The 21,188-nt window shown below is 34.7% G+C and overlaps 2 protein-coding genes and 1 pseudogene across 4 annotated transcripts; all 3 read right to left on the minus strand.

The window, feature by feature from the left end:
• Positions 1-5,735: 5,735 nt before the first annotated feature.
• On the minus strand, positions 5,736-8,408 carry LOC143535043 (uncharacterized). Its single transcript, XM_077029382.1, has 4 exons — positions 8,348-8,408; positions 7,028-7,253; positions 6,592-6,769; positions 5,736-5,849 (listed from the first exon to the last, which is right to left on the minus strand). The coding sequence occupies exons 2-4, from the start codon at positions 7,222-7,224 to the stop codon at positions 5,736-5,738; spliced, it is 489 nt and encodes a 162-aa protein (XP_076885497.1). The 5' UTR covers positions 7,225-7,253; positions 8,348-8,408.
• A 2,940-nt stretch (positions 8,409-11,348) lies between these two features.
• On the minus strand, positions 11,349-13,638 carry LOC143535011 (F-box/FBD/LRR-repeat protein At1g13570-like; annotated as a pseudogene). Its single transcript, XR_013135643.1, has 4 exons — positions 13,050-13,638; positions 12,853-12,960; positions 11,784-11,942; positions 11,349-11,698 (listed from the first exon to the last, which is right to left on the minus strand). The product of XR_013135643.1 is annotated as an F-box/FBD/LRR-repeat protein At1g13570-like (transcript).
• A 2,170-nt stretch (positions 13,639-15,808) lies between these two features.
• On the minus strand, positions 15,809-20,115 carry LOC143535067 (PTI1-like tyrosine-protein kinase 1). 2 transcript variants are annotated; one of them, XM_077029400.1, is made up of 8 exons: positions 20,056-20,115; positions 18,840-19,014; positions 18,503-18,750; positions 17,825-17,951; positions 17,463-17,736; positions 17,190-17,322; positions 16,578-16,664; positions 15,811-16,038 (listed from the first exon to the last, which is right to left on the minus strand). In XM_077029400.1, exons 2-8 carry the CDS (start codon positions 18,931-18,933, stop codon positions 15,910-15,912), a joined length of 1,092 nt encoding a protein of 363 aa, XP_076885515.1. In that variant the 5' UTR covers positions 18,934-19,014; positions 20,056-20,115; the 3' UTR covers positions 15,811-15,909. The 2 variants fall into 2 exon arrangements, with proteins under 2 accessions (XP_076885514.1, XP_076885515.1); XM_077029399.1 differs by lacking the exon at positions 20,056-20,115 and having other exon boundaries at positions 15,809-16,038; positions 17,463-17,732; positions 17,821-17,951; positions 18,840-19,010.
• Between the last annotated feature and the right edge of the window lie 1,073 nt (positions 20,116-21,188).

Genomic DNA, 21,188 nt, shown 5'->3' on the forward strand with positions numbered 1-21,188 from the left:
TTATTAAATACAATAGGAAATTTTAATTTAAATAACTTCAACTATTAACTATTGGCAAATGAAAAGTTATAGCCAGTTATTCATAATTATAAACGGGCGAAAAAGCTAATCCTCAAGTATTAGAGGACATCACAATCTCACAAGGGCACGACACTATCTATACTAATTAATAAATAAAACTTTTATTTGCCACGTGTCCTCACCTTAGCCCTTCTCATTCTCAAAATCCCGCCTAAAAAAGCCCCCACTCCTTTTTTAATCAGCCGCTCTTACCCAAACCTAAATTCCGAAACCCTAAATAATTATCCTCTCTCTTAGTTTCCTTGTGTATCTATATTAATCGAACGATAGTGTGTAAACAAATCCGTATCATCACGTTCCCAATCATTGTTGTTCGATTATTTAAGGTATATTACTAATTTTGTTCGTTGTTTTTATTACAATTTGCTCAATTTCTATCACATCATAAACCCTAAATACCGCCAACAGAATCTTAGTTCGTTTTTTTTTAATTGCAGTTAATTTCTGAATCATTTTCTGTTTGTAATTACTAATTGTAAACATAATTAGAAATCTGATTATCGGGGTCTGAATTCGGATTTTGTTTGTGCTGCTATAAACACCTTTTCACTTAAACCAATATGCAGGTAGGTATATTATTCGAAGAATAATAAGTCTTTACCTAAACATCACTGCTGCATCACTTCAAAAATTAATTATAAACATATATAGGCATATGATTAGAAACCCATTTATGTATAATTTACTGTTAAGAATCGAAATTCAATTAAGATTAGTGTTTTAGAAATAAATGATGCAACCTGTGACTTAGTACTTGATTACATTAGAAGTGCTCACTTGAGATGAAAGATTAGGTGTTAACTAATTGAGATCGGGTCTAATTGACCCGATTACGATATTAACAAAAAAAAAAGTTACTTTGTGACTTAGTACCTGCGGTTTAGTACCTGATTACTAATTGACATTCCTTTCAAATTTTTGTTAATTTTCTCACCTCTATGTTCTTGATTACTAATTGACATTACTTTCGTTTTTTAAAGTTGATTATGAACAATCAACTTGATAATGCAAAACAAGTGGTATCCTGAAACCGTTCAAGTAAATTATCGAATTCATTAGTTATTGCATTGTGCTTCAGCAAAACAATTTTCTATACGATTAGCTTGATGATGCAATTGGTAATCTAAACTGGTCTTGAAACCATTCAGGTAAATTGTCAAATTCATTACCTATCAAATTTATTATTAACAGACATGCTTTCTTGATTTTTGTTTCTACACATCATTAAAGTCGCGTATTTTGAACTAACATTTTCATACATAATTGTTTAGCAAATATGATATGCCCACACTGTAACTTCTATTCCAACTTTGACATTGGATGTGAACAAATGCTACGAGATGGAGCAGAAACCTAACGAGAGCCGTGCGCAAAGAAGCAATGAGAGCTCGCCTTTAATGTTCTCTAAGACACTATTAAGCATATGTTTTTTTTTCATAAATATAGTTAAAACATTTATTGAATTCTTTTAGTATTACCAGCATTATGCACTTACTTGATTAATTATGCTTTTATAACTTTTTATTTTTAAATGTAATGTATGTTTGTACTTTTTTTTAATTTAATAAGCAAATTTGTTTATCATGCCTTTTTGTTATCAAAATTTCAAACGTTTTTTACTTATAAAATTAGATCAGTTAAACCCGTGTTGTACATGGGTACCTAACCTAGTTCTTGAATATATTGAAGCTTTGAGTGTCAGTTTAGTTCGAGTAACCATTTATGAAACTAACTAAGCCGGGTCAAGCTTAAATTAACCTAGCCTTGAATTTGGCTTGGAAAATAATCATATGCCTTCTCATATGATTGAATTTAACAAAATAATCATATGCTTTCTCATTCTCAATCACAACTTTAAAACCAGAAAATTAAGCATAACATCATCATCATCATCGTACTCAGTAAATCCCACCAATAGTAAAGCTATGGTAAGGTCTGAGAAGGGTAAGATGTAGACAGCCTAACCTCTACCCTGTAGAAATAGAGAGGCTGCTTCCGGTGAGACCCCCGGCTCGATAGTAGTTTTGCATTAAGCCTTGGACATAAGGCACATAACACTCAACCATCGGTCGATTATTATGCATTCACCCTTGTCTTTCGGCTAACAACGCCACCACATGATGCCTAATCAACCTTCCGTCACTTTTAACGCTATTTTCACGAAATTAGTAAAATAACGTCAAAATTAGTGCAATTTCACTTTTGCCCACCCGAGAGCCCACACATATACATCATATGCGCGCACTGCCAGACAGGCGTTAAAATTAAGCATAACATTTTAACAAATTAGATATGCAAAAGATCATCCATTTCAAAATATCACAATGGATCAAAACAAAAAAGAACCAAACCACCAAGTGTTATAACTAACTGGATTTCAACTTGTACCACCGGTGATGCGCATGGGGAGTTTAAAAGGAGTTCTGAAATATGCAATTCGTCATCCTCATCAAAGTCGTCACATGAGACCGAATATCCTTACTTTCTAATAAAAACTAACTTTTGCACCACCGGTGATGTGCATGGGGAGTTTAAAAGGAAATCTGAAGCACGCAATTCATCCTCATGATCAAATTCGCCACATAAGAATATCGTCACTTGCTCTAGCGCTGGTGACTTAGCGAATATAAGCTTCACAAAATCCAACTGACTGTCTGAGTACCTAAAACATATATTAATCTCCAATTCGTTCAGATGCTCCAACACAATATCCAATTCATTCTCATCTCTCGTAAATCAACGAGCCGAGCTCAATATCGGGCTCGTCTCATTTTACACTTCTACGCAAATCCAAGAAAAAACCGTATACTACATATAATGGAATTAAACATACTTATATAAAAGCATCAGCTTATAAACAAAACCAAATTCCAAAAAAAATCATCTTTCTCAAAATCCCATCTCAGATCAAAACTCAACTGTTCACTTCCACAACATGTTTCAATTAACTGGTTTCCAACTGCCCGAAATACCCGCCCGACACAGTCGCTATAATATTAAGCATAATAACTTCATCATCAAGGCTCGTTTTTGCAGCCCGCATGGCAGCACATTTTCTCAAAAGGCAACGAAGTGAAGCACTAGTGTCGGCATCTAGAGGTGTATCAATGGCTGCACAAAGAGCAAACAGCCATGCACAATCGGGTCGACCCAGATAGCTCATTTGCTCCACGGATACTATCCGTTTCCTCAGCATTGTCACGCGGGCCCTGGGTTCCATCTCCATAATGGTTCGAAAGCTGGGCAAGTCGTTGGCGGCGGTTTTGTCTTCGGTTTGGTTGACGTCAAGATTTTCTTGAACTATGAGTGTGTCAGTGTCGTCATTTGTGAAATCAAGATTTGTAAGGCCCCGTTACCGGTAGCCCTACTTTCGTGTTGGATTTACTCATAAACACAGTTCTAAATATCAGAGTTAATTAAAACTTTCGCGGAATATAAAAGCTTTCATAAAACATTTCATAACAAAACACGTCTTGTCTTAAAACATCATTTTGTCTTTCAAAATAAACGAAACATTAAACTTAAACGTCTTGAGTCTTCCGATGCCAGCCTCTTATTCAGTGCCACGTGTCTCCTCAAGCGAGCTGCCTCATCCTACTCACCTGCGTGCATACTAAAAGTCAGCTACGCTGAGTGAGTTCTAGTTAATCATACACTATACAATACACATAAACTTATATTCTTTCATTCATACTTTCATACTTTCATACTTTCTTTTGTATTAACTTACTTTCATATCTTACGTTATAAAGAGCATTACGCCCTACATTCCTCGAGTATTATTAGGGCTCGGTACCCTCCTTCCTCGAGTATTATTAGGGCTCGGTACCCTCTTTCCTTGAATATTAGTAGGGTTCGGTTCCCTAGTTCTCGAATATTAGTAGGGTTTGATTCCCTCTTCGTTACCATACAACCATACATCATACCTCGAGTATTATTAGGGCTCGGTACCCTCCTTCCTCGAGTATTATTAGGGCTCGGTACCCTCTTTCCTCGAGTATTATTAGGGCTCGGTACCCTCTTTCCTCGAATATTAGTAGGGTTCGGTTCCCTAGTTCTCGAATATTAGTAGGGTTCGATTCCCTCTTCGTTACCATACAACCACACATCATACCTCGAGTATTATTAGGGCTCGGTACCCTTTTCGTAACCATACAACCATCATTTCCTTCTTTTATTAACTTTATCACTTTCATACACATAAGCATACATATCATACTTATCTTATACATAGCGTTACAACCTGACAGTACGTGCAATATCCGAAGATCGTTCACGTACCATCAAGCAATCATTCATACATTTCACATTATCCACATAAGGCATACACTTATCTCTTAGGATAAGCGTATTAACAAACATATTGAGTATGCACACAGCCCCGAAAACATAACACATAAATGGGGCTAGAAACTCACCTGAATCCTGTTACGCTCTCCGTTAATAGTTATCCCTTTCTTCAGTTGTGCACGGCTGACTGTATAACAAGTATACGTATCAATTAACTACTACTACTCATGTTGTATTTCTATCTTTATATGACCCACAACGAACGGGGGTCCGGGGGCAGCACCCCTGGCAGCGGGGTCTAGGGGCGGCAGCCCCTAGCAGGGTCCAAGGGGCAGAGCCCCTGGCTGGGGTCGAGCTGCCAGGTCAGCTTGGAAAAGTTTTATTTCCATTAACTGTCTTAACACATTTTTCATTAGGTTTTTAATTTATTTTCTAAGCGAACTTAACTTTAGGCGAAGTTAAACCTTAAGCGAACTTAGCTTTAGGCGAAGTTATCAGTTAGGCGAACTTGGCCTTAGGCGAAGTTATCAGTTAGGCGAACTTGGCCGTAGGCGAAGTTATCAATTAGGCGAACTTGGCCTTAGGCGAAGTTATCAATTAGGCGAACTTGGCCTTAGGCGAAGTTATCAATTAGGCGAACTTGGCCGTAGGCGAAGTTATCAATTAGGCGAACTTGGCCTTAGGCGATGTTACCAGTTAGGCGAACTTGGCCGTAGACGAAGTTAAGCTTTAAAGGCGAAGTTAAGCTTTGAAGGCGAAGTTAAGCTTTGAAGGCGAAGTTAAGCTTTTGCAGGCGAAGTTGCCCAGTTCAGCTACGGGTTTGGTTTTTATCAAGCATTTTGGCGATTTTAATACCCTTGTTATGGTTCGACATCACCCACTAACGTTCCCTAACCATTTTCGGTCGTATATATATCCCGTATATACTATAAAGCTTGGATCTTTAAGCTTAAGGACATTCAAAAGGATAAACGTTCAATAAAACGTAAACTTTAAAGGTCAAGAACATACCTTTTATACGTTCGGTGTGGTCGCGGTTTGCTCGGTTATCTCGTATATTGAAGATCTAATAATGGTCGGCCTGATTCTTGGTCTCGGATGTCTCTCTCTCTCTCGGCCGAATATGGTGTAGTGTATGTGTGTGTTTTTGAGTGTGTAGAGATTATGATGGAAATGAAATGAGGGTTTAGGGTTTTAGGTTGGTTTAGGGGATATTTATATCCTTAAAGCCCATGGACCTAAGGCCCATTCTCATTTAACCCATCTTAATTAATCTAAGTCCATGATCCGTTCTTTACTCGACATTAATTAATTAATAACGCGAAATCACTAAACGTAACTTTCTTTATTTAACATTATAAATTTTAGGATGTTACAAGTTTTTCTTGAATCGCGTTGTCGATAATGGTTTGGGCAAGGGGGGTTGGTTCGGTTTGGTCTGAGAGTGTAGAGTCTGAACTTTCTGCCTCGGATAATGCCTGAAAGTAAAGCAAATATGAAAACGACGACAAATTAGACGTTGAAATTTTGACTTGTTTACTTATGAATAGCTAGAAAGACAAGTTAAATTGAGTTAACGGGTCAGAAGTCATCGTTTTATAATTTATTTCTGATGGGTCAAATGAGTAAACTAAAAATAAAACAAGAAAAACGGGTCAAGTTGGGTTAAACGGGTCAAAAGTCATCCTTCTATAATTTATTTCTGATGAGTCATATGAGTAAAATTTTTTTTTTTTTAAATGACAAAAAAGATCAAAAACATTAAATGACAAAAAAAATGAGTAAAATTAAATGACAAAAAAAAGATCAAAAAACATGTCAAATTGAGTTAAACAGGTCAAAAGTCACCCTATCTTAAATGGGTCAAATGAGTAAAATAAAAAAATGGCTATAAAAACAAGTCAAATTGGGTTAAATGGGTAAACGAGGCAAAAGCCATTAGCCACCCAATGAGTATCTTTAACGCATAAAACTTGCTAAATAACTGTATTAAAAAGGTTAAATCATCATCGAAGTAAGTAACTAATTATGTTGGCCAAAGAGTGTTTTGTGCCAAACCAGCCCGACCCGTACAAAATACCACCCGTTACTCAATCCACCTGTTTTGCAACAACTAATAGTTACCATGTCAACTGCGGGCCCTCTAATAAGTCCTATGCAGTGAGTCACAACTTTAGACCACAATTTCAGTTTATTTTATAGAAAAAAAAACAAACTTACCAGCCTAAGCTTTGAAAAATCAGCAAGAAAAACATCTTCCCACTCTTTCGATGGCATTAAGTGCTCGGGACACACTGCAATATCCGGAATATTTGGCATATAAACAGTTTGCTCTTTCTCTAACACCGTTTTATCCACCTTTGCAATCTTCACCTTCGGTATACGCTTTGCTTCCCATCTATGCACAAAACATAACACAAATTGACTCATTCATAAGTAAACGGATCAAGATTGTCACATTTAGCAAAAACAATAATTCTAAACGAATCGAGCCGGGGGTCTCACCGGAAGCAGCCTCTCTATCCCTATGGGGTAGAGGTAAGGCTGTCTACATCTTACCCTCCTCAGACCCTACCATAGCTTTGCTATTGGTGGGATTTACTGAGTACGATGATGAATCGTTCTAAACGATATAAACAAAGAGGTGGAACATTACCTGACACGTCTAAGATACTCGAGCCCATCTTGTGGTGGGCCCGAATCAAAATCAGGTTCTCCGGTAACATAAAGCGCGGGCCTTTGGATGCTAGCATATTCTGAATCACTATCTTCGTCTTCATAGTAATCTTCCTCTTCATCAATATCATTGGCATCTATACCAGATAAACTATCCACTTGATTCATGTTCTGCATGTCACAGCTAATGTTTTCAGAGCCATTACCTGCAAGATATCAACATACCAGTCAATATATGGCACTTACATTTTTCAAAGAACACAAATACACAATAGAACAAACATAATTCTTAAAAAAAAAACTGTCTATTAAGTGTGTTATGACAAATGGTCAAAAGAACTGTCTATCAAGTGTCTATGGGTACTGATATTTATAATAAATGAACTTATCAAGTGCAAAATCCATTTTTATCATCAATAATGTGACTATGTGAGCATATCAACTTAAGTGTGCAAAATAACCGAGTAGATCGATTGAATTCGGCTAACCTGGATCAGTTCGGTTTTGGTTATAGCAAAAAATAAATAATAAAACCGAATAAATCAGTTAAACAGGTTAAATTTGGTTTTCGGTTAGTAAAAATATAATTCAAAACCGAATAAACCAACATCCGAACCGATGAACTCGCCACTAAAACCACATAATCAAAAACTGCATTTCAAGACTCTTTAAATAACATCTAATAAACCAGTTTAACTGGTTAACTTCAGTTCGGTTATGACACATTACTAATCCGGATGGTTCAGTTTTCAGTTAGGGCCAAAATATAACTCAAAACCAAATAAACCAATATCCGAACTACCCCTAATATCAACCACAAACTGCATTTCAAGAGTTTTTATTAGCATCTAATAAATCAGTTTAACCGGTTAACTTCAGTTCGGTTAGACACATTACTAATCCGGATCGTTCAGTTTTCAGTTAGGGCCAAAATATAACTCAAAACCGAATAAACCAATATCCGAACCAATGAACACCACTAATACCAACCACACAATATTACACACAAAAACCATCAAAAACTGCATTTCAAGACTTTTCGTTAATAACATTTACCAAAATCTAATAACTTAAAAGATAAAAAACATACCAACAAAACCATCACAAACTCACATAAATCAGTTTAAGCAGTTAAATTCAGTTCCATTTTTGGTTAGAGCAAAAAATTTTGAGACAGAACAAACCAGTGAACACCCCCTAATACCAACAACACAAAAACCATCACAAACTGCATTTAAATACTCTTTTAATAACATTTAGCAAAAATTAGTAACCTAAAAATTAAAAAAAAAAAACATACCAACAAAATCACCAACACCATTCTTTCGGTTCCCAAACCGCAGCCGATGATCAAAACTCACATAATTTCAAAAGTGAATAATAAATCAGTTTATGCAGTTAAGTTTTTTCGGTTAGAGCAAAAAACTTTGAAAACCGAACAAACCAATAAACACGCCCCCTAATACCAACCACACAAAAACCATCACAAACTGCATTTTAATCCTCTTTTAATAACATCTAACCTAAGCAGTTAATGCGGAAAAATATCGGATATCGTTCGAGGACCGATATTTGAGATATCGGTAATTTTAATATCTTGCATAATTTATATATATATATATATAGCACTTTAACACTAACAATTCAGTATATTCGCCTACTATTAACAAATTATCCTTTTGCAACTTGCAAAACACTAACAATTGTAGCATGTAGGAACTGATTAAGACTCGAAACACCAACATGAAACACTAAAAGTTGAAAATTAAGACTTAAAACACTAATATCGGGAATATCGGTGAAATATCGGTCAATATTGCCGATATTATCGGTACCGATTTTTATGACCGATATTTCACATGACGGCCGATAACCGAGATTGACTGCATAGCATCTAAAAAAAAAACTTACCAACAAAATCACCACGCTTCCCGAACCGCAACCGCGGATCAAAACTCACATAATTCCCCTCATCAAGCTTATTAGACCCAACCAAATTATCATAATCCTTTGCCACATCAGACCCAAGCCCACAATAAACCTCAATCCACTTCTTCTTCTGCTGATCCAAATTACAAAACCTTAACCCCTCAATTTCATCCCGGTCGTACCGCACTCTCGCCCTGTCGCCTCTCTTATCACAATCACACACACTTAACCTCTCAAACTCAACAAAATCATGTTTTTTCAAAGTTTTGGGCTTTTTTCGGTGCCGGGTTTGTTTCGGGTTCCGAGGTTCGGTGGGGTTGATCTGTGAGGGTTTGTGAGATGGGTTTGGGTTGAATTTGGGATTTGAGATGTGGGTGTTGGTGAACTGGGTTGTGGGGTTGAATTGAAGGTGGAATTGATGGGTTGTTGAAGATTATTGATGGTTAATTCATCTGGGTAAGTGTTTGATTCGAGAGTTGATGAAGGTTGGGACATGTTTGGGGTTTAGTGGAAGTGTTTTGCGGAGGGTTTTGAGGTTTTGGTGGATGGATTTAAGATTATATATATTGGTTTTTATGGTTGGTTTGTTTGTTGTCGATCCCAACTAACGAATTCGCTATTTAGAGTCTAAACTTTAAATGTATATGTTTTAACGGTTTGTGACTAACAGAATCCTAACGTTGTTACTTGCAAATTGTCGGAAAACTCACATATTTGGCTGAAAAACTCAACATGAATACCGCCACCACTAACTGATTTCGACGATGGTTATAGGGTTCCGACGAACTCAACAATTGGGGGGTTTTGTTAGATAAAAAGGTTCCTGAACGTCCGATCTAAGGTTACAAGGATGTTTGGGACGGAAATGTTCGAAAAAAATGTGAGTTTTATGGGAAAAAACGTTTTTTTCCGACGACCTGCAACTAATGGCGTTAGGATCCTGTTAGTCACAGACCGTTAGGAACAAATACGTGTCAATTCATTAGTTGGGACTAATAAAAAAACAATACACATTTTTTATTTCATTCATTTAAATAAATAAGCGAACATAATTGCATAATTGCATGTTTCGTTCATTTAGGTTTATTTCTTTATATATATGTTTGTTTAACCCATTTAACTTCGTAGTTTTATAATTTTTTAAGATAATTATGTATATGAGTGTTAATAAGTTGGTGGTGGGTGGTAAGGCTGAGGGTAGTGGGGGGCGCGGCCGCCTACGTGGCTTGCGAACACCGCTACACCCCTCAGGTGGTTGGGGGCGCGGTGGTCCGGCGTGGCTGTGGCCGCGGGACGCAAGAGAGAGAGAGAGGAGTGTGTGTATGTTGGGTTTTTGAGAGAGAGAGAGGAGTGTGTGTATGTTTTGGGAGGAAGAAGCCCCGAATCGTGGTGGTGGTGTGATCTGTGGTGGTGGTGGTCCGGTGATCGGTGGTGGTGGTGTGATCTGTGGTGGTGGTGGTGGTCCGGTGATCGGTGGTGGTGTGATCTGTGGATGGTGGTCCGGTGATCGGTGGTGGTGGTGTGATCTGTGTGTATGTTTGTATGTTTCAGTGAAGGTGAAGAAGAAGAATATTAATACTAATATTAAAATTAATATTTAAAATAAATAAATAACTGGATCAAGCCCCGGATCACCTGACCACTACACCCTTCGAGGCTTGGTTGAGGGGCTTGATCCAGTGCTATGTCATCGCCTACGTGTCGGGTTCTGCTTGCTCACCTGGGGCTCAACCAAACCTCATTACCCTTAGTCTAATGGGTAGACTTAATGCTTAATATGATCAAAGTGTGATTTCTGCCCCCCCCCCCCCCCCCCCCCCCCCACACCCACCACAACAAAAGGACACAAATCATAATTTCCTTTTTTATGTATTTTGTTTATCAATTACTTTGTATTTTGTGAAAGTGAAAGGAAAATCATTTGGCCCCTAATGTACCCTTTGTTACAATTACTATATACTTATGTTTTTTTTCCTTCACACTTTATCGTAAATAGTGTTTAGAAACAGACGTACATGCTTCAACGCTTTTACATCTACTTTTCATTTGTCCTCGTAAGTTCCTTTCTTTAACGACTTGAATGTGCTAAAGACCGCCATTAAGTTAAACGATTTAGTTTTTAAAACGGTTTTTCGCCCTCACTGCAGCACGGGTCTTAATATTAGTTTGTTTTACATTTATCCTATGATAACCATATTCCTGTTTGAAGTAAAAGGAGGATGGAGAATTATTATGTATTTAACAAAATAGATGAATATAAGATTTTAAATATTTAAAAGGAGTATATAATATCAGAACTACTATATAGTTTAAACATACATAATGACAAAACAAACCAAAGTCTGCATAAACAATCTGTCAATGTGATTAACGCCATAAACTCTCGTTTTTCCGTCTACATTACACATCGTGAGCTTGTGCACGAGCCCCCGATACCTTCAACAATAACGTCTACATCCGAAGACGCGTGTGGACATTGTCTGAATATTTCCAAAATATGATATTCTTCATCCTTAGCAACCTCGTTGTATAGTAATATCCTCACCTTCTTCAACGCAGGCGACTTTGCCAAAATAAGTTTCACAAAATCCAACTCAACATCTCTGTAAATCATATTTACGATCTCCAATTCGTTCAGATGCTCCAACCATATATTCGAATCATCTTCTAGTGTAAACAAGTCTCTTCTCTCATATATCTCAAGCCATGAATCATCTAAAATCTGCATGTTTATTTCTTGTGTTAGTTTATTTTCGCATAATAATAAAAACATAAATACAAATTGACTTATGTTATATAGTATTTACCTCTAGCTTGAGTTTCTCTAAGTTTGGGGAGCTTTTAATCAAAAGAACAACGAAAGGTAATCCATCTTCGTGAAGGAAACTTGTATCTTTTATGCATACGTATGTGAGGTGGACTAATGCGCTTCGAAGCTCTTGTGGAATACCGTCTTGTGAAAAATACTTGAACCACAGCCAAAACAAAGATTAATAAGTTAGTTTTATTTAGGATTGTAGTCGAGCCAAGCCAGGGCGAGCTTGAACTTAAACGAGCTGACTCGAGCTCGGCTCGTTTAAAGATCGAGCCGAGCGTGTTAACTTTTTTATTTATTACTTATTTATTTATTTTACTGATATATTGATAAATATAACGATAAAAATATAACTTCTAACATCAAATTATTTATAATTTATAAACTAGAGAAATTATAAGTTATAAAATTATATGTTTTATTTTGTTCCTTTTTATAATGTTTTAATACTCAAGTATATGCATTATTTTTATTTTACCTTTGGTATGCTATTATTATTATATATTAAATTTTAGGGTTTAATATAAACGAACCATCGAACCGAGCCAGGGCAAGCTCGAACTTCAACAAGCTGACTCGAGATCGGCTCGTTTAAAGATCGAGCCGAGCTTGTTGACTTTTTTATTTTTTAAATTTATTACTTACTTATTTATTTATTTTACTGATATATTGATTTATAAACAAGAAAAATATAATTTTGAACATCAATTAATAAAAAAAAATTATAGACTAGAGAAAGTATAACATTATATGTTTTATTTTTGTTCTTTTTTTTATAATGTTCTAAAGCTCAAGTGGTATAATATATGTATTTTTTCTATTTTTTCTTTGGTATGCTATTATCATTATTATATATTAAAATGTAAGATTTAATACAAACGAACCAACGAGCCAAGACCGAGCCACGAGCCGAGCCAACCATGGCTTGAGCTTGTCTCGTTTAGAAATCAACCCAAGCGGATCCGACTCGTTTAGATTCGAGCTATGAGACACAAACTTTTTGAACAAACCTAGTTTTATTCATGGTTTAACTCAATTATATACCAAGTGAATAATATTACCCGAAGAATCCCAAATCTAATAGTCAGATTTTCAATCATTGGGAAATACTCGAATAGGTTAATAACGGTGGAAACGACATTTCTAGGATAAGTTAAATCCTCAATATCCTGCAACAACAATACAATATTTAGATAAATTAAGAAAAATTGAAAACGATGACGATGGTCGAAAAATATGCAAATTTGTAAAAACTTACCAACGTCATGCTCTTAAGTAATGGACAACCGGATAGGATAAGTAGAAGTGTTTCTTTAGAAACCGTTAAGTCTTGAATATATAAGCAAGAAAGATTAGCGAATCCTTCAAACAATGGTTCGGAGTAAAGACCACAACCAACGAGATGTAGGTCCGTTAACGGATGAGAAGCGAAGACACCAAGATGGAATGTGTACCCCGGGACAAATTCAAGTTTTAATTTCTTGATAGTATTTCTATGTAACATAAGAAACATCATGCGATCGAAATCCTGAGAGGTGCCCTCTGTGACCATGGAAAGCGTGAACTCGTGTATTGGATCCTCGTGCAGTCGTAGGACATGGTCTATAGCATCGAATAGTTTGCGGTTCTTGATCATCTCTTGGTTACCCGTATCGGGCAACTCGTCGGTTGATACCTGAAATGTTTCCTCGAGAAACGCAAGTTTAGGAATTTTGATCCAATGGACCTCCATTCCCGAGATAGGATACTTGTTCTTGCTGCGTCTTGTATCGGTAAAAGACATATGATGGTTTCTATTATGTTCGGAGGAAGCGTGCTGATTATATCCATTCCAGGATAATTCTGTTTGACCTATAAAAATAAGCTTAAAACATCTCAGGTGAATCTTGAAAGAACCGAACTGGAAACTGACTATAAATGTGTATTTCATATTAGTTTTAAATAGGGGTGCAAACAAACTGAGCTGAGCCGCTCACGAGCTACTCGAGATCAGATCGATAACAAGCTCGAAACAAGCCGAGCCGAGCCTCGAAAAAAGCTCGTTTAGTTATCAAGCCCGAGCTCGATCCTTGTGTATTTATAAGTTTTAACTCTTTTGGGCTTCCATGTATTAATTTTGATCTGCATAACCAACATCGAGCCGAGCTTTGGCTAGTTTAACTGCACAAGAGCTCGAGCCAAGCTTAGGCTCATTTAAGAGTTTTCTCAAAATAAAAAATAAATAAATAAAAATGTATATAAAATAATAAATAATTATAAACAAGCCGAGCTCGAGCCAAGCTTAGGCTCAATTTAAAAGTTTTCTCAAAATATATAAAAATTTATATAAATTAATAATTAATAAATAATTGAAAGAAAACCAAGCTTGAGCTCTCGTAAGTCAAAACGAGCCTAGTCAAGCTCGGCTCGGCTTGTTTACACCCCCCAAGTTTTAAAGCACAATGATGAAACAAGGTTCTTCAACCCTATAATAAATCTATGAAACAAAATGTAAACATAACACATGAAAAATAAATAAATATATATATATATATACACACATACACACACACGCACATATATATATATGTATATATTCTAATTCCTAATCACAACAAATGGTATTTAACTAACAGATTAATATGAAATAAAATTAATAAAAAGTGAAACAATTAGTTAGGTATTAAAGAACATATTGATCCAGTGGATACAAGGTGAAACTGAGATTACCTGATGTGAGTTTATCTTGAATCAGATGCTAGGGTTCAATGGGTGTATGAGTGTATCGAATGTTAATGAAAACCAAACAAAAAAACATGTTTTTTAATGTTTTTATTCTTAACCTCTATGTTTTTAGTATATATACACTCACCCCCTTCATTTAGACTTTGCTTACACTTAAGGGGTGTTTGGGATTCCTCATTTTGCCTTCTTAAAACTTTTCATTAAGTTAATAAGTTACAAAAGTATAACTTATTGAATTTTTCCTCTCACAATATAAGCAATCTCAAACACCTTATTACTTTTTAAAATGTTCATAAGTTATAAGTGGATGAAAATAAGCGATCCCAAGCACCCCCTTAGACTTCAAAATAAAAAAACTTATCGATTTTTTTTTTGTTATTATTTAGAATATTATTTTCGTCTCGTAGAGGCATACAAAGTTATTTTTCGTTAAAGTTGAATTGTCTTTTGCAACGAAAATGAAAAATATAAACAATATTGGGCATATCATATTATCACTAACATTGATTATTATTAGGCCATATGTTATTGTTATAGTTTGAATTATTCAAATCTAACAAGTATATCTAAAAATATAAAATAGAGTAAATAATAGAACTCATACTTTATCATGCTAGCAATTACGGATTATGTCATTTATCTTTCATAAGTGCATAGACCAAACATCCAATAGTGCCTTGTTGGCACCGTCAGGAAATTGAGAAGAGGAGACGGCCAGTTTTGTGAGGGAGATGAGAGGAGAGAGAAGAAGGGGGTGGTGGTGACGTGGAGCTAGCGGCGGACGGTTCTTAGCGTCTCCCGTTGAAGATGCTCTAACAAAAGTAAATTTAATGGGTTAAATCATAGGGTATTATTGTCACTTTTAGTCTTTTACCTCCTTCGGTTTACTAGCATATATAATGGACAAGTTGTACAATAATGACAAACAAAAATTATTGACATCTATATATAATGACATAAATTATTGACATATAATATATAATGAAATTATTGACATAAATTATTCACTTTCCCTATATTATAATCATCTCCAATATATTTCTTGTTATTAATTACTTAAAAAAAAAAACTTCAAAACAAGTTACAATGTTAGACACAAATTAGTTTGTGGTAAAACTCATACAAAATGCTAAACAAAATAATATGTTTTCATTTACATGAAACATTATATATTATAATTATTATTGAAAAACTAAATGACATGCCAATTCCACTTAAGTATTTCTTTTGCATTTCAACAACTAGTAATAAAAGAAAACCATGTATTTATTATTATTATTATTATTATTATTATTATTATTAACCAAAGGTATGTAATGCAGCATGCCAATCTGAACATCCATGTCATGAACCAAAAAATATATAAATTTGTAAATCTACTGTCACAAATCACTTTATACTTCTGGAGTTGCTGATGTTGGTGCAGGAGCCCTCAACAGCGGTTGAAGCGCTTTCACAACAATGCTCATATTAGGCCTAAAATCGGCCTCGTATTGCACACATAAAGCTGCCACCGCCGCCAGCTACATCAACAAAACAAATGTCAGTCAGTAGGCCCGTGAGTTTCCAACATGGCACGGATCGACCTAACACGAAATTCATGGGTTTGGGTCGACCTGGCGGGTTCGTGGGCTGACCCGTTTAACTAATTTATTTCTTATTATATTATTATATATTTTTCTAATATGTGTTTTATGCGATAAATAAATTGGTTGGGTATCTTATGCTGAAATATTAAACTAAAAAGAAAATTAACATGATATTTTTATATTTTATAATTGAAATGTGAGTGTTTTAAATTAATGTGTGTTTTTGTTGTAAAATAAAACTTAAGTATTAATATGTAAAAACAATAAAAATAAATAAATAATTTTCGGGTCAAGCAGGTCATGTTCGGGTCAACCCACTAATATACAGGTCGTGTTCGGGTCAACCCACGAATATACGGATCGTGTTCGGGTCCATGTCAAATTTTCGGGTTTGTGTTAGGTTGGACCCGCGAAGCCGACCCGTTTAACACTTCTATATGTCAGTAGTTAATGATCGCGGTAAATGTCAATACCTTTGCAACTGCTTTTGGAGGGTACTCGCCTTTGAGCCTTGGATCAACACATTGTTTCACCTTGTCTTCACTCAGCCTTGGTGTAGCCTTATGTGATAAAAAGAAGAAAAATATATCAATTTCACTTGTTTACATAATTCTCTTTAGTCGTGCTCCCCGTTTTGCGGGTCCCGTTTTCACGCCTCTCAACCAAATCGGACCCCACAAAATGAGATCACCAATATATTTAAGAGGTGGCAATTTCGACCAAAGTGTATATTTACTGCATAAACATCCTAGACGCATTATTTTCAGTACCATTGTTATGTTGAGAAATGCAAGAACCGCAAAAAGCACTTGGACGTTGTGTACTTGTGCATTATTAATGATTATTGATTAATGAGACAGTGGGTAGGCGGTTATGTAACCGTCTTTTATGTAACACTAAGTGCAATATGCGGTTCTTGCAGTTCTCATAATTATTGAAATAAAACAATTTCCATAACCACGTATAAGATCGATTGTTAACAGAAAATGCAAAAAAAAGTGGAAATATTTATTTTCGTAAACGCGTTTTTGCGGGCCCACAAAATGAAGAAGTCAAAAGGAAAAAAAAATCAAAAAGCGACTAACCCAAGTGACAAGGCTCTGTTGTCCACGTGGCATTGTGTGATCAACAGGTTTCCGACCAGTTAGAAGTTCAAGCAGAACAACACCAAAACTATACACGTCACTTTTTTGTGTCAGCTGTCCCGTCATTGCATATCTACATAAATCATTAAACACATTTAGCAAAACAACAAAGTTGTTCATGATAAAACCATGTAGTGTTAATAATAATAATAATAATGATAATAAATAATAAATAATAATAATAACAACAATAATAATATAATAACATATTACTCTGGCGCGTGATAGCCAAAAGTTCCCAAAACACGAGTAGAGTGTAAACGTGCAGCCATATCGGGCGCTTGATTTGAAAGATTAAAATCAGCAATCTTGGCTCGAAAATCCTCAAATAGTAGCACGTTGCTAGACCTAATATCTCTGTGAATTATTGGAGGCTGTGCCTTTTCATGCAAATATTCCAGTCCTTTTGCTGCATCGCAAGCAATTCTTGATCGTTGCGCCCAATCAAGCACGGGTCCCGGTTGTGCTCCTTGAACACCCTTCCTGCCTGCATTTTTTTATATCGATTTTTAAGCCCGAGCAAAAAAATTTTAAATTTTTATATAAAGCGTTAATTCATAAGCCAAGACACGTACCGTGCAATACGTCATGTAAAGATCCCATGGTTGCAAATTCATAAGCCAAGACACGTGTATTTCCATCCACGCAGTAACCGCATAGCTCAACAAAATTTGGGTGCTTCAGTGTCGAGACCATAGAAACCTAGGAAGACAAACATCATTAAAAAAATGGAAAAAAAAACCTTAATTTGGACGGGCCGGGTGGCGGTTCATCACAGAATCGGGTCAAAATAGGAAATCTTGACACTGTTTAAAAACGAGTTGGGTCGGCCCGTTTAAATATTTAGAAATGTAGATCATATATTTAAACTCTGAATCTCTGATGAAAAAATGTAAGTCGAGTAATGGGTCAAAACAGGTTTAAACGGGTCGCTTTTAGTTTGGGTCGAAACAGGCCAGGGTTGGATACAGTTACCCTAGAAATATTTTTTCTATTTTTATTTTTTATGAATAATAATGCCAAAAATGGCATTATTATTCATAAAAAATAAAAATAGATTATAAAATTAAAAATAAAATAAAATAAATAAAATTAAAAATAGATTATAAAATTATAAAAATAAAATAGATTATTATGAATTTTAGATTTTTATATGAACTTTGGTGTCTTGCATAAAATTATAAAGATTATATAGTTTTAATAATAATCTAATTTTAAAATGAAGATATTTATCACAAGAAACAGTAACTTACTTGAGTCAAAAACTCGTTATTTGATTCGGCTTCAGAAGAAACATCAAGGTTTTTGACAGCCACACTTTTCCCATTATTTAAATTTGCAAAATAAACTCTTCCATATGAGCCTTCACCGATCAACGCTTTTGATCCAAAATTCTCGGTTTTTTCTTTCAGTTCATCGAGTGAAAGTGCTGGCACTTCGATCGTTGGCACCGCTTTCTGTGCATCAAATTTGACAGGTGGTGGTACTTTGTTTAGATGCCCTACAATATGCATTAAACAAGATCAACCACAATCATATTTTCATTAGTTTTAAAAATATTTATAATACATTTAATAATGTGTAGCATACCATCAATGTTAGCACTGTGGCTTTTCATCAAGCCATTTTCGTTTGAAGGATAAGATTCTTCGACTTGACACGTACAACACAACCACCTCCGCATCTTATCTCGCTTCCTCAATATTAAATCGTCTTGAGCCCTCGGTTTTCCCAAACGTCTAAAATATCCAGGTGGCACGTGTCCCTACATAACCATCAAAAACATGTAAATTAAACATATTACAAACACAAAGAAAGTGATTATGCAATGTACTGAATAATCAGAATCAGAAAACTAGTTGAAATGTAAATGTATTCCTTCATCAAGTGGCTTTAATCATTTTTTATGTATAACGTATTTGGATTATTAAAGTTATTGAATTATGAATCAAACACTGGTAAATTAATGTATCCAAGCAGCAGTGTTGTAAAAATCAGTCCCTAAATCGGTAATAGTCAAATACGGTCAAATTTCGGTCAGAAATCGGTCAAATTACAGTCAAAATCTTTGAAGCATTTGAAAAACTATACTTATTTTGAAACACTATCTATAAAATTGTGTGTGTGTGTATAATTTATAAAAACTACATATAAATTCCAATCCGATTAAATTTTGCTAATTGGTATGGTTACCATCAAACCGAATAAACTAACACTAGAAATTGCAATAACCATATATGTAAAAATCATTTCATCATACAAATTAGATCATCATCATTGCATTACAACAAACATAACACCATTTCATAATCAAACTATAATTATTAATTACTAATTGACTTTTATCATGAAACCGAATATTTAACCCTAAAAAATAATCCCCAAATGCATAAAATATTCCATCATATATAATGGATCATCATCATTACAACAAATATTTAATATCATAAATTATTATCAAAATAACTGTCATAATCATATAAGATTTCTCACCATTTATTAAAATAATAATAATAATAATAATGATAAAAATAATATAAATTCATACCACTAAACTACGAAAATGGTGACGAGATTCCATTAACAACAACACCCAGAAACCAAAACAAAGTTGAGTCCCAATTTCCACCAAGAATGTAAATTTAAAAAAAAAAAAACAAGAAATGAAACCCTATAAATTGAAAATCAAGATTTTGAAAAATGAAAGAAATTAATGAAATGGGAAATGCAATTGAACGTAAAGGGTGTCTGAAAATGTAAAAAAGTAATGAAATTGATGAATAATAAAGCGGAATTGAAGGGTTACCTGTTGTTGTGTGAGTGTGTGTTCTTGATTGATTTGATTTGATCTAGGGCTTGGTTTTAATTTGGGTGAAAATTAAGAAAGAATAGAAATAGAAAGAAAGACAGATAAGAGAAAGTAACGGGTTGGTATGTTTTGTTTAAATAGAAATATATATAGGTGGTGATGATGATGATGATGATGATGGCAGAATGAATTACATTTATTTATTTCAAGAATTATTTATTTATTTAGTTGTGTAAATAAATGATGTATTTTTTATTGGGTTGGAAGTTGAGATACAGATGAGCAAAACGGGTACTGCCGGAGTTGAAATTGGTATCGATTTGGTATCATCACGGTATTTGTAACCGAACTTAGTATTTTGATACCGGTATTAACAAGATTTTAAAAATTCAGTACCGGTATTTTTGGTATTGATACCGTTCAATATGAATATTGGCTTATTACTAGGTTGGAATGGGAAATAAATGACAAATTAATGTGTGATGAAATGTTGGATATAAGATTTTATCTGTTTTTTGTGATTTTGTCGGTGCTTCTAGTTTTTTTTTATGTTTTTTTTAATAAAGATAAGTTTTACGTAAATCGACTTGTGTTCTCTTTCAATCAAAAGCTTTAAAACGTTATTTTGAAATTCAGATAAAGGTTAACGTCGTTTTAAGATTATTTTTGTAACGGATATCCAATAAGAAAAAGAAAATGATATTGTAATTAATAAAGGTGGGAACTCTGGCAATAACATCCTCAGTTAGAATTATTATCGGTAATAACAAAAATATGGGATTAATAAAATCCATATTATCCTTTTTTTTAACCTATTTAAAATTCATTTATAATAATAGTCAAGCAAGTAATCCAACCTAATACAACCTAACAAAGTAAGTACACCATGTGTTGTAGATTCATGTCCTCAAACAAGCAAGACAAAGTCATCATTCAAATTTGATGCAAAGGAAGCACTTACTTTTCAAAAGAAGATAAAGGGGTTAACATAAGTTTTATAAAGATCCCATACATGGTATCATTCTTCCAAAATACAATTTAAAACTAAGGGTGTTAAATGGGCATGTTTGCGGTTTAGTTAGTCGAATCTTACACAGATCCAGAAATTGTGTTAGATATATAAGCCCGCA

The sequence above is a fragment of the Bidens hawaiensis genome, unplaced genomic scaffold (assembly GCF_021521415.1).
Source record: "Bidens hawaiensis isolate Kalapana, Puna unplaced genomic scaffold, B.hawaiensis_p1.1 tig00010384_1, whole genome shotgun sequence".
Taxonomy (NCBI): domain Eukaryota; kingdom Viridiplantae; phylum Streptophyta; class Magnoliopsida; order Asterales; family Asteraceae; genus Bidens; species Bidens hawaiensis.

What these genes read in the sequence shown, in the direction of transcription:
- LOC143535067 (XM_077029399.1), bottom strand. Translation starts at nt 18,933, where the DNA reads ATGCGGAGGTGGTTGTGTTGTACGTGTCAAGTCGAAGAATCTTATCCT. An exon ending in ATAACGAGTTTTTGACTCAA is followed by an intron (nt 17,952 to 18,502) that starts GTAAGTTACTGT and finishes TTGTCTTCCTAG; the next exon opens with GTTTCTATGGTCTCGACACT. An exon ending in TTTGGCTATCACGCGCCAGA is followed by an intron (nt 17,323 to 17,462) that starts GTAATATGTTAT and finishes TGATTTATGTAG; the next exon opens with ATATGCAATGACGGGACAGC.
- LOC143535043 (XM_077029382.1), bottom strand. Translation starts at nt 7,224, where the DNA reads ATGCAGAACATGAATCAAGTGGATAGTTTATCTGGTATAGATGCCAAT. An exon ending in GAGTATCTTAGACGTGTCAG is followed by an intron (nt 6,770 to 7,027) that starts GTAATGTTCCAC and finishes TTTTGTGCATAG; the next exon opens with ATGGGAAGCAAAGCGTATAC. An exon ending in ATTTTTCAAAGCTTAGGCTG is followed by an intron (nt 5,850 to 6,591) that starts GTAAGTTTGTTT and finishes CTTTACTTTCAG; the next exon opens with GCATTATCCGAGGCAGAAAG.